At 43.0% G+C, this 12,093-nt stretch overlaps 1 protein-coding gene across 4 annotated transcripts in view; it reads left to right on the top strand.

Annotated features, from left to right (window-relative positions):
• The window catches only part of KIF4A (kinesin family member 4A), a 125,235-nt gene extending 113,469 nt beyond the window's left edge, over window positions 1-11,766 (top strand). For 3 of the 4 annotated variants that reach the window (XM_072816665.1, XM_072816666.1, XM_072816667.1), the window contains exons 28-31: window positions 763-945; window positions 8,924-9,040; window positions 10,573-10,695; window positions 10,970-11,766. In XM_072816665.1, coding sequence (XP_072672766.1) covers window positions 763-945; window positions 8,924-9,040; window positions 10,573-10,695; window positions 10,970-11,173 — 627 coding nt within the window. In that variant the 3' untranslated portion in view covers window positions 11,174-11,766. Of the gene's footprint in view, window positions 1-538; window positions 672-762; window positions 946-8,923; window positions 9,041-10,572; window positions 10,696-10,969 lie in introns of those variants that run through there. The other variant, XM_072816668.1, reaches the window with a different exon arrangement.
• Window positions 11,767-12,093: the final 327 nt, after the last annotated feature.

The following is a 12,093-nucleotide window of genomic DNA, read 5'->3' as shown; positions in this document are numbered from 1 at the left end:
AAATCCCAAATTCTGGAGTGCCTGGCCAGCTCAGTCAGAAGAGCACACAACTCTTGATCTCAGGGCTGTGAGTTCGAGCCCCACATTGGGTGCAGAGCTTGCTTAAAAGTAAAAATCTTAGGGATGCCTGGGTGGCTCAGTGGTTGAGCATCTGCCTTCAGCTCAGGGCATGATTCTGGAATCCCGGGATCAAGTCCCACATCAGGACCCCTGCATGGAGCCTGCTTCTCCCTCTGCCTGCATCTCTCCCTCTCACTCTGTGTGTCTCTCATGAATAAATAAAATCTTTTAAAAAAATAAAATAATAAAAATCTTTAAAAAAAAAAAACCCAGATTCCAGCATCTCAGTTTTCCTCAGAGTCCCAAATAAAACTACAGTCTTGAGGAAAATAGGCATTCCTTCCCCAGAAGGCTGACTTTTGGCCATGTACAGGTATTATGTAACAACTGAGGAGGAGCAAGAGAAAAGGGCAGTGTTCAGCTGTCCATCCAAAGATACTTATCTCATCATATCATGAGTCCCTCTTTCCTCCCTCAGATTGCTCAGCTTCTATGCCTTCAGTTTCCATCCCTTCAAAGACTCTGCAAGGCCAAAGGCTGCGGCAGAATCTCTTCTGATTGGTAAAGCCAAGGGAGTATATTTGAGGGAGTCGGAAATCTCGGCTTGAGAATATAGCTGGCAACAGCTACTGGAAAGATATGATCTACATGTATTTTAAAAATTTTATTAAGTAATTATTCCAAACCTTTTTTTTTTCTTAGCCAAAACCTTCCCGTTTTAAAGAAAAGTTCCTGGAGCAAAGCATGGACATCGAGGATCTAAAATATTATTCAGAGCATTCTGTGAATGAGCCTGACGACAGTGCTGGTGATGATGATGATGGGGCTGATGAGGAATGGAAGCCAACAAAATTGGTTAAGGTGTCCAAGAAGAACATCCAAGGGGTAGGAGGCAGCTCTCATCTCTGTCAGGGGTTCTGGTCCTTGCTCTTTACTGGCAGTGGGTATGTGCTGGCCCCATATCCCTGAGCCCCTGGGTCCCATTCAAAGGCATTGAGGAGTCCTTGTTGGGCCAGCTCTGTATGGAGCCTGGGGCTAGCAGAGAAGGCCGCCTGAGTGCACAAGATGGCTCTCTTCATGTTTTCAGGTTCTTACTAAGTCTGAACGGGTTAGTGGTATCTATACCACTTCATTGAAGCTGGTTCCAAAGTGATCATGTAATAATCCTTCATATTTTTATAGCATTTGACAGTTTGTCAACCATTGTCATATAGGTTATCTCTTTTTATCATCACCAAAAAATCCAGTGAGGTATTTATTATTTGCATTTTATAGATGGATTGGAGACCCACAGGGAAATGACATTGCTCAAGGTCATAAAACTGAGGACAGTCAGGACTTGAAACCAAATATTCCGACTCCAAATCCAGTTGTTTCTACCATATCATGGTCATATCAGTAAAAATTGCAGGCTAGAAGCTATCTTCCTTGCCTCCCTAGACTAAGGGGTAATAATAATTACAGAAAAGGCTAGTAATTAAGATCAAACACACCAAGTTAAAGTTAGTTAGGATCAATTTGACTTTGAGGCATACTTTATTTACTTCCACAATGATAGTCCTACATAATTACCAAACCGAGGTGTTTTCTGTTGAAACATTAACTTCCTAGGCCCTATAGTTCACCACTACCCCAATTGTGCCCTGCAACCACATTGCACTTAAAGAGAACAGTTCACAAATGACCCTAACAGTTCACAAATAACACTGGAAGGTTACGTGATTTCATTAGCTGCTTGAGCACCTCATAGGGGACTAAGCCTTAAAAAGCCACAACACCAGGGATCCCTGGGTGGCGCAGCGGTTTGGCGCCTGCCTTTGGCCCAGGGCGCGATCCTGGAGACCCGGGATCGAATCCCACATGGGGCTCCCGGTGCATGGAGCCTGCTTCTCCCTCTGCCTGTGTCTCTGCCTCTCTCTCTTTCTCTCTCTGTGACTATCATAAATAAATAAAAAAAACAATTAAAAAAAAAAAAGCCACAACACCAGAGCGAAGCAAGTAATGAGGAATTAAGCCAGTCGTGGTGGCATTAAGTCACTTGGAAAGAATCATCAGGAATGCAGCACATCCCATGCTCTTAGTGGGGCTAAAGAGCTCATCCTCTAGCCTCAGAGAGCTTATAATCTAGTGGGAAAACAAGGCAAAGAAATAGAAGCATACCAAAGAATCTCAGCATATTCATCTTAGAGAGATGGACTGAAGGATTTTAAGAGTGACTATAAAGCTAAACCAAGCGGATATAGTTTAGAAAGATACCATGGAAGAGATGACTATTACTGCATTATAATATGGAAAGGGAAATACAGTCTTGGAAGCAACTGGGAGACCATTTCTGGCACAACGAACAGCATATTGCAAAGACTTAGTTATAGAGGGACAGGAGACACAGAAATGGGGCAGAACGTGTCTGACTTTCATTCACTTAATCAACAAATGTTTATGGACTTTACTATGACCAAAGTGGAGAGCATGAGCTGAATATAGACACAAGGGTTAGCTAAGTAATAGGAAGCAGAATTGAGAAGTACACACAGAAACAAATATTAGAGGACCAAAAACCCCTGGGAAGACGTGTCCAAATGTGAAGCAAATATGTATATCCTTGTTCTTGAAGCAAGCTTTCCATATGTATCATGGCAATGTTGCTCCACATGTAAAAAGGAAATAGAGAAATCTAGTAAAAATTGCAAGTAAGTATTGGTTATTAATGACAAATTCAGTATCTAAAACTGTGAGAAATTATTCTTTTCTAGGCTTTTCCCCTGATTTAATAACTTAAGAGTATAATTGGGCATTAAGGGAGACAAGTTGGCACACGATCTAGTTTCTCTCTTTTAGCAACCTTGAAGTACATGGATGCTGTGACTGCTCCCTGATCAGACTTCTCTTAGAGACATTAGCTGTAGACCTTCATCCTATTTGCGATTCCAACCCAGCTGAAATGGGCTGGCATTATTACTTTAAAGGAGACTGCCGCAGGCACCAAAATAATGACTCGTCTAGAACTAATGCTGAAAAAGGAGGCTTCCTCAACCAGGCTTCCTTTATGTACTAAGGAGATGCTGAGGGACAGGCCATGTGCTATAGGAAAAGAAATAGCTTCAAAGCAAGGTAGACATGGATCCTCATCTTGAGTTTGCCACTGGCTAGTTGGATGACCTGAAACAGGTCACTTAATCTCCCTAGGCTTCTCATTCCTTGTCTATGCAATGAAAGGATTAAACTAGAAAGATGGCTGTGTAAGGTCCCTTCCACCACTAATATCCTGAATCAAAGTAACGGTCAAAGCTGTATAAATATTTTTTAATTAATTAAGGAGTGTTAGGGATGCCTGGGTAGCTCAGTGGTTGAGCGTCTGCCTTTGGCTCAGGGCGTGATCCTGGAATCCCTGCATGGAGCCTGTTTCTCCCTCTGCCTATGTCTGCCTCTCTCTCTGTATCTCTCATGAATAAATAAATAAAATCTTTAAAAAAATAATTAAGGAGTGTTAATAATACTAACTTTATATGGTGTTTTATGGCATCTGAGTAGTTAAAAGAAGGAATATGTGCAAAAGCACTCAGTGACAAATAAAATATCATGCAGATACTGTTACTGAAGGACTGTAAGCATTTTACAAATACTCTCATTTGTCCCCTTTGACAGAAAAGAGGAAGCAGGAATTCTTATCTCTTCCTTAGTGATGAGAGAATGGAGATGAACTTGAATGAAGTGACTTGTCCAAGGTCATGCCAAGTTTTATTTTTTTTAAGATTTTATTTATTTATTCATGAGAGACAGAGAGAGACCTAGGCAGAGAGAGAAGCAGACTCCCCACAAGGAGCCTGATGTGGGACTCGATCATGGATCCTGGGATCACGCCCTGAGCCAAAGACAGACACTCAACCGCTGAGCCACCCAGGCATCCCCATACCAAGTTTTAAATATAAGACTAGAGCCTGAGTCTCCTGCCATTGTCTGGTATTCTTTATGTTAAATTTTTTTACCAGATCTTATTCTGAGACACTGTGACACTGAAACCAGTGCTAGAAGAATTACAGACTCTGAAGCAATAGTTCTCAACACTGACTGCACATTAGAATCTCCAAGGGAACTTTTCAAGGGAACTTTACCTGAACTTTTCAGGTAGCCTGGGACCCCACCTCCAGATATTCTGACTTAATTGGTCTGAAGTGGGATCTGGCCTTTTTGAAAAGCTCCCCAGAGATTTCTTATGTGTAGCCAGGTTTGAAAACCACTGGTTTAAAGGAACCCCAGAGGTCTTTCAGCTCTACTTCCCACTCTATATAAAGAATCCCTTTATTACAGTGATTCTCAGCTGTGGTATTGGGACATACTGGTGGGTTATACACACACACACACACACACACACACACACACCATGTACTACATACATATATATTTGAGGTCAGGTCTGTGACAAGTCATTATCCCTCTCTTACGTTCTGATCTGGGTCCTGAGTGTGAAAGAGAACAGGATGAAATTACAGCTAGTGGAATGGCATTCATGCGATGAATACATCTGTCATGTGTGTCATGACTGTTCCAGAATACCACACTACCAGGGGTTTATCTAGCCTCTGCCTGCTTGAAAACTTTTGGTACTGAGAAGCTCACAGTCTCATAGGGAAGCCCATTGGAGCCCACTAACTGTTAGGAGGTTGTTCCTTGTTGAGCTAAAATGCACTGTCTTATAAATCATCCCAGTGGGGGATGACTGTGTAAATTCTAATTGTTCTTCCTTATGACAGCCTTTCAGATACCACTCTCATTCTGTTATCCCTTTAGATAAACTAGACACATTGACAGGATAATAGAATGTTTTGGAGGCATTTAGATGAATTTGCAAATGTCAGAGGACCATACCCAGGCTGTGGCAATGGATCAATGTCATCTTGGTGAAGTCTCTCTAGGACATGTCATAGAACTCTGTCTTTTGTCCTGTGTTATTCAGAGAAGCAAGTTTTTTTTTTATTATCATGTCCAATATTGGCAAGGGTGACTAATGTGGGCATTCCTGTCTATTACTATTAGGTATGTACATTGGTATACTCCTGGAAGGCAACTTGAAAATATGTATCAAAAATCTCCAGTGCCTGGCTAGCTCAGTCTGTAGAGTATGGGTAGAGCATGTGTCCCTTGATCTTAGGGTTGTAAATTTAAGCCCCATGTTGGATGTAGAGATTGCTTAAAAAGAAAAATCTTTTTTAAAAAAGATATGTATCAAAAATCCTAAAAATGTCCCTGTCCTTTGGCTCAGTAATTATACACATAAGAATTTATACTAAGGAAATAGTCACTGGTACAAAACAGGATGCATTCATTCAACAAAACTTTTGTGAGCACCTAGCTATATATCAAGCACTGTTTCTAGGTGCTGAGTATATAACAAACAAGACAGGTAAGATCCTTGGCCTTATGAAACTAAAGACATTCTTGGTGGAGAGAAACACACAATGGCCAGAAAAACAAAATAATTTTAAATGGTGATAAGAGATAAACAGAGAAGATATAATGAAGTCATAAAGAATTCTGGGATAGGAAAATAGTTCTTTAAAAGAGTGTTTGGAAGAGGCCTCTCCAAGAAGGAGATACTTAAGCAGAGATCTCAGCAAAGTGAAGGAGCAAGTCAGGGAAAGAACCAGAGGGAAAACATTTCAGGAAAAGGGAGCAGCAAATGCAAAGACCTCAGACAGGAATGAATTTGGTTTACCAAGGAATGACTGAAAAAAACAGGGTAGCTGGAGAGTATTGAAAAGTGGGAGAGAGCAGTCAAGGGCAGGCCAGAAGGGTAGTTAGGGGCCAGATCGTAGAGAGCCTTGTCGATGATGGGAAGATATAGATTGTGTTTATGTAACAGGATACCTATGGTAACATGATTGGTAATAGGAAACAATTTCTTTGAAAACAATCTCAATGGGATGCCTGGGTGGCTCAGTGGTTGAGTGTCTGCCTTTGGCTCAGGGCGTGATACCAGGGTCTGGTCCTGTGTCCGGCTTCCTGCAGGAAGCCTGCTTATGCCTCTGTCTGTGTCCCTGCCTCTCTCTGTCTTTCATGAATAAATAAATAAATCTTTAAAAAAAGAAAAAAACACAATCTTAATATCTAACATTAGGGGACTGGTTAAATAAATTGACGTTTTCACATGATCAAACACTATATACAGCTATTAAATATTAAAAATCATGGTTTCGATTTTCCAATTTTATAAAGTGATCTGTATTAATCTCAAAATCAGGAAAAAGGATATTATAATGGTTTCTTTTCGCTTCACAACTAACAGAACGATGGTGATGGTTTTTCTGTGAGAGAGACTTAAGGGCTTATATTTAACTATAAGCTCAGTATGGATTCACAAAGATATGACAGGAAAAAAAGCTACTGTGGTTTTTAGGCCTCATAAACAAGACTGTTGGGTCCATAGCAAGGGAGTAGTTCTGTGTCAATATACCTCACAATGGCCACCAAAACTAGAAAGTTATGTTTTTTTCTGGATGTCACAATTGAGGATGAACTTGGACAAATTGGTGTATGGCCAAGGTGGTGAGGATTCTTGGAAACCATGTCATGTGGTGGTTCATTGAGGAAGCTAGGTATACTTAGCTTTGAGAGGATCTGGGCAGAGGCGGACTGGGGAGTGGAAATTATGCTCAGGGTTTGAGCAAGAATGCTGCGAGAGTGTGGTTAAACTGATTCCTTCCTTATCATTGCAGATGGCAGAACTGAGTCCTGTGGTCACAAGTTATATAGGAACTGTCCTCTCAGAATAAATAGAGCTTCAGATAATTAGACCAGGGACATTAAAAAGGAGCTCCCATACATCAAATCAGGCTCTGGACAGTTGCTGAGGTCTCTTCTGACTCTAATCCATTATTCCGTGAGCCCTGCCACCTATGTTTGTTCCAAGCCAAACTTACCCCCCCCTTCTTCTGCCATTTCTCTTATAACATCACTTCCTATAGCACTGGTCACCTGCCTGTTTTCTTGTCTACTGTCCTCTTTATTAAGCACATACACACACTGAACTCCCAAGTATATGCACAAGGAAGCGTGCTCAGTGATTACGTGGGTTCAGTAAGTACATGGGAAGCACTCACACACTAAAGCCGCTGTTACTACTGCAGCCTTGTTGTTGTATGACTAAATCGTGTTCATAGAATGAAAATGAATGGATTGAGCAACACATGGCAATATATAATAAGATACCACTTATATAAAGTTTCAAGACATGGAGGATCATTCCTTAGAGTTTTTAAAAAATTTTTTTAATTTTTATTTATTTATGATAGTCACAGAGAGAGAGAGAGAGGCGCAGAGACACAGGCAGAGGGAGAAGCAGGCTCCATGCACCGGGAGCCCGATGTGGGATTCGATCCCGGGTCTACCAGGATCGCGCCCTGGGCCAAAGGCAGGCGCCAAACCGCTGCGCCACCCAGGGATCCCTCCTTAGAGTTTTTAAGGAAACTCATACGTGGGAAGAAGACCTGCATGGAATAATAAACAGCTAATTCAAGAGACTTTGTCCCTGAGAGAGAGGGAGGTGAATGGGATCAGGAAAGGGTAGATAGGAGGCTTCCATTCTATCTGCATTTTAGTTACTAAGGGAAGAGTGAGAACATGAGTGGATTTTTGTTGTTGTCGTTTATGCTTTTACATACCTGGGGGAAAAAAAACTGATGCCCTGAAATAGGGCTCATTATTTCCAGTGGGGTCTGACTGACCCAGAATCGAGTGAAGCAGTTGTTCTCCATGCTTTCCAAACTCCAAATTTCTGACTGACTGATTTGCTTTTTGACAGCCATTTCACACTATTGACTCATGGAGCTTGCTGACACCTCACATCCTTAGGCCATTTATTTTAAAGATTTTATTTATTTATTCATGAGAGACACAGAGAGAGAGGCAGAGACACAGGGAGAGGGAGAAGCAGGCTCCAAGCAGGGAGCCCAACGTGGGACTCAATCCCGGGTCTCCAGGATCACGCCCTGGGCTGAAGGTGGCACTAAACTGCTGAGCCACCCAGGCTTGCCCACCTTAGGCCATTTTTACACTACTTTTAAGCCAGATTGCTGCCCCCCCCCCGTATTTATACAGTTGATGTGGAGAGGACCCAGATGCCAGACCTTTGTTTATCCCTGTCAGAACTTTTCTTTCAACTTGTAGCACATAATTCCAGCCTGTCAAAATATTTTTGAATTGTGATTGTATTATCTTACTTATTTAATCATCCTTCCAGTTTTGGGCCATAGTTACAGCCAATAAACATGCCTGGCTTGTAGGCTGGTTAGGAGATACATGAGATTTTTGTACTTATGTATAGAAAAGGACTCTGAAAACTATAAAGTGCCATACAAATGTAAATGATTTTATTTCATGCCATTGATGATCTGTTAAAATGTTGAACGATTAAACTGCTGAAGATAAAGCCCAGACTGACACTGAGCAAACTGTAGAAATGTGAGTTGGGTGAAAGTACCACTCGGTAGATCTTAAGATACCGAGTCACTATACTCAGCCCTTCCCCGCACCATCCAATTTGCAGTTCTTCACTTTGACCATAAAACTATCATGTGAGTCTTTGCCAGTGACCCTGCTTTATGATGGTATCCCTCCAATCTGTCTTTCAAATATATAATCCAAACATGAAAGGATTTGTCTAGCATGACTTGTTCTTAGGCAACATCTCGTGGTTTTGGTGATCTTTGTTTCACTGTAGAAGAGGGCGCTGAGGAGAAAGAAGGGTGGCAAAGTTGATGGGGCTTTCGATTTTTTTCTTAAAAAGCTGGCAAATGAAGGAAAAGCACTTTACATTAGTCTTCTACCCCTTTCAGTAATGCATCTGTCTCCAAACCTGTTTTTACAGTGCTCCTGCAAGGGCTGGTGTGGGAACAAGCAGTGTGGGTGCAGGAGACAAAAATCAGACTGTGGCATGGACTGCAGCTGTGACTCCACAAAGTGTAGGAACCGGCAGCAAGACAAGGTAGGGTCGACTCCATTGCCCCTCACCAGCCCTTCTGGTCTCGCACCAGTTCCCACCACCCTAAAGCCTGGAGTTTTCTGCAGTTTTTCCTGCCCTTCTGCCCACTGCAACCAAGGACATTTCACTTCTCAGTCCTTCTTCCTCTCTGTGAGCCCAGCAACACATCCCCTTCAGAAATCACAGCCCTTCCCAGGAGATTTCTAGATACACAGCTCCTCATGCCCAGCCTTGGCTGTAAAGTTTTGGTGCAGTTTCTGAGGCAGGGACAAGGAGCAGAAAAGGCAACTACAGGCACAGAGACCCACAGGACCAAACTAGTCCAGAGGCTTAGCTGGAGTTCTGAGGGCCATGAGGCAGCTTCCAGGAAGGAACTTAATCCTTCTGACATCTTGAGACTTTCGTTGCTTAGACCCTCTCCATGGGAACTAGCTATTCCATGGCTCTAGGAAAAGACCCACAAGAACTTGGTCTTTCAAATAGTCACTGTTTTGGGCCAAGTTCACTGTAGCTGTCCTCCTTATATTGCTCCCAGGAATAGCAAACTCAGGGCAACAAAGACTTCCTTACTCCTACGTGTGCCCCGTGGCAAAATCTTATTCCTACAGCTCTCTGTGATACACAACAGCAACAGCTCTGGCAAGCTTGGTATAATGCCCCTTCATCAGAAGTTTCTTGAACATCAGCATGTGAACAGCCCTGCCCTGGAGCTTCTATTAAAATGACTTCTAAGGCAGGTAGTCATTAGAGGACCAGCTTGGCAAGCTGGGGGTCAGGCTAAGAATCGTAGAAGTAGTCAGGAACTTAATGATTTTCTGTTCCCATGGTCCTTCCAATTTGGGTTCTGAGGTCCTCTGGAGGCTCCATGGAAGTGCTTCTTGAATGGAGGACCATGGCCTGGCTTAGTTTGACCCCATGTTGATCCAAGCAGCTCTCTCTTTACTTATTTCCATACTGGGCTTCCTCTTAGGACATCAGTTGTAAAACCACTTATCTAGTCCAGTGCTCCCATTATACAGGGAAGGAAAGTGAGACCCAGAGATAAGCTTAAGTGACTCATTTAATATTACACAGCTGGTCATGACAGCTAAGATTAGACCTCGGGCTTCCTGACTCTCAATCCAGTTCTGTTTCCATGACAACAGGCTATAATTCTAATCCAGGCTCTACCAGAGTTGCCTGGTTACCTAAGTAACTTTTCACTATTGGCCCAAGTTCCCTTCTCGGAAAGAAAAACTAATACAGTCAACACCCTGTAGATATGCTAAAATGGTTATTCTGGATTCTGGAGGATGGAAGCTGAACCAAAGAAATGACCAAGGTGTGGCCTTGTTTTGAACATTGCTTTGTGATGTGCTCTGTGCCACTCTCCTACCTAGTCCTTTGCCTTCAGAGGCTGCCTTTGAGCATTTGTAATGGCAAGAAACCCCAAGCAGGGTCCCCTTAAGATTTGCTTAGGCTGACTGGTTAAAGGGGAGCAGACTGATTTTGTAACCCTGGTAGCTGAATTTCTAATCCAACTGTCTGATTCTCAGGATAGCTTGAGCACTGTTGAGAGGACCCAGGATTCCGAAGGCTCTTTCAAACTAGAGGATCCCACAGAGGTTACCCCAGGATTGAGCTTCTTTAACCCTGTCTGTGCTACTCCTAACAGCAAGGTAGGTAGGCCAAAGGCAGGTGCTTCCAACTGTATTAGCATCTTTCTCTGCATTAGCTATGACAAAGTGCAGTGGGAGAAAAAGGAGTAGAGGTATAATCAGCTTGCTGGGAAGTGGGAATTGGGCATAGGCCAGAGTCCTTTTTTTTTTCTTTTAAGAGAGCGATCTTGGGGACACCTCCTACTATAGCATGCTGAGTATTTGTAGCGGCAAGGCTGGGTAGAGCCTCTGCCCCTATCCAAGATCTCTTCATACCTGTCTCTGTCTTTCCTAGATCCTGAAAGAGATGTGTGATGTGGAGCAGGTGCTGTTAAAGAAGACAACTCCAGCTGCCTCCTCCTTTGGCCTCCTAGAATTGAAACATGTAGCAACAGAGTCCCAAGAAAATAAAGCTCCAGGGAAGAAAAAGAAACGAGCTCTAGCCAGCAATACCAGCTTCTTCTCGGGCTGCTCCCCTATTGAAGAAGAAGCCTATTGAAGTTGGACTTGTTATCTCTGCCCCAGTCTGGCTTGGGAGATGCTTTCAGGTTGCAGCCAGAAGGAGTTTGTTTTTAATGACTCCTCTGGATTTCAGGGTTCTTGCTATTGAAAAAAAGGGACAACATGTTACCAAAAGGGAGGAAATCTTTGTTGCATGTTGGCCCCTACTTTCCAGCCTCCAAGCCACAGACTATTGCTATCTCTTCTCCAGAAAGTTGCTAAGCCACCTGCTGAAGAAAGAACCAACTGACCTTCTTGATGACTCATCAAGAACCAGTCCTCAGTAAAATCTAGCTCTTTCTTAGTTGTGAGCAGGTAAGGCTGCCCACCTCCTCCCCACTGGGGATGAGGCTGAGGCTGTCTTATCTCTAGGTTGTCTCAGCTTAATGGCAGAAGTTAGCCAAGGCTGGTGGCCTGGCACCAATCTTTCATCCCACATCAGGAATGGTGGTGATACTGGGATATTTCCTGCTCTGACCATCTCCAGATTTTAAGTGTTTTAATAGTGCCCTCAATTGTCTTCCATGTTGCTGAGGTAAATGAAGTCTTTTAAAATGTTAATATTAAGTAAATAAATAAATCTTAGTCTAACTACTGTTTGGAAAGATCCTCTGTGCTAGAAGAAGAGATATTCCTGGGTTCCTTAGCCCCTGGAAATGCTATCAAGGAGAATCAGTGCAAGAACCCAAGCCTCACTACCTTGTAGCAACTAGGGCTTGAACCCAGGTCTACCTTACACCAAAGTTTTTTGTGTGACTCTAGAGTGGCAGTGGTAGCTGTTCTGAATGCCCTGCAGCCTCATTTCTTGGCATAGTATGGGTGTGGGACCACACTGCTGCCCAGTCCCAGGACAGCACAGTCCTGGCTGCCTGCTGTCTCCTTTGAAAGGGGAGAGGGGGGTGTTGTTTACTCCTTACT

The sequence above is a fragment of the Canis lupus genome, chromosome X, assembly GCF_048164855.1.
Source record: "Canis lupus baileyi chromosome X, mCanLup2.hap1, whole genome shotgun sequence".
Classification (NCBI taxonomy): domain Eukaryota; kingdom Metazoa; phylum Chordata; class Mammalia; order Carnivora; family Canidae; genus Canis; species Canis lupus.
The sequence above is the reverse complement of the archived record's forward strand: the minus strand, read 5'-3'. Positions and strand labels throughout refer to the sequence as shown.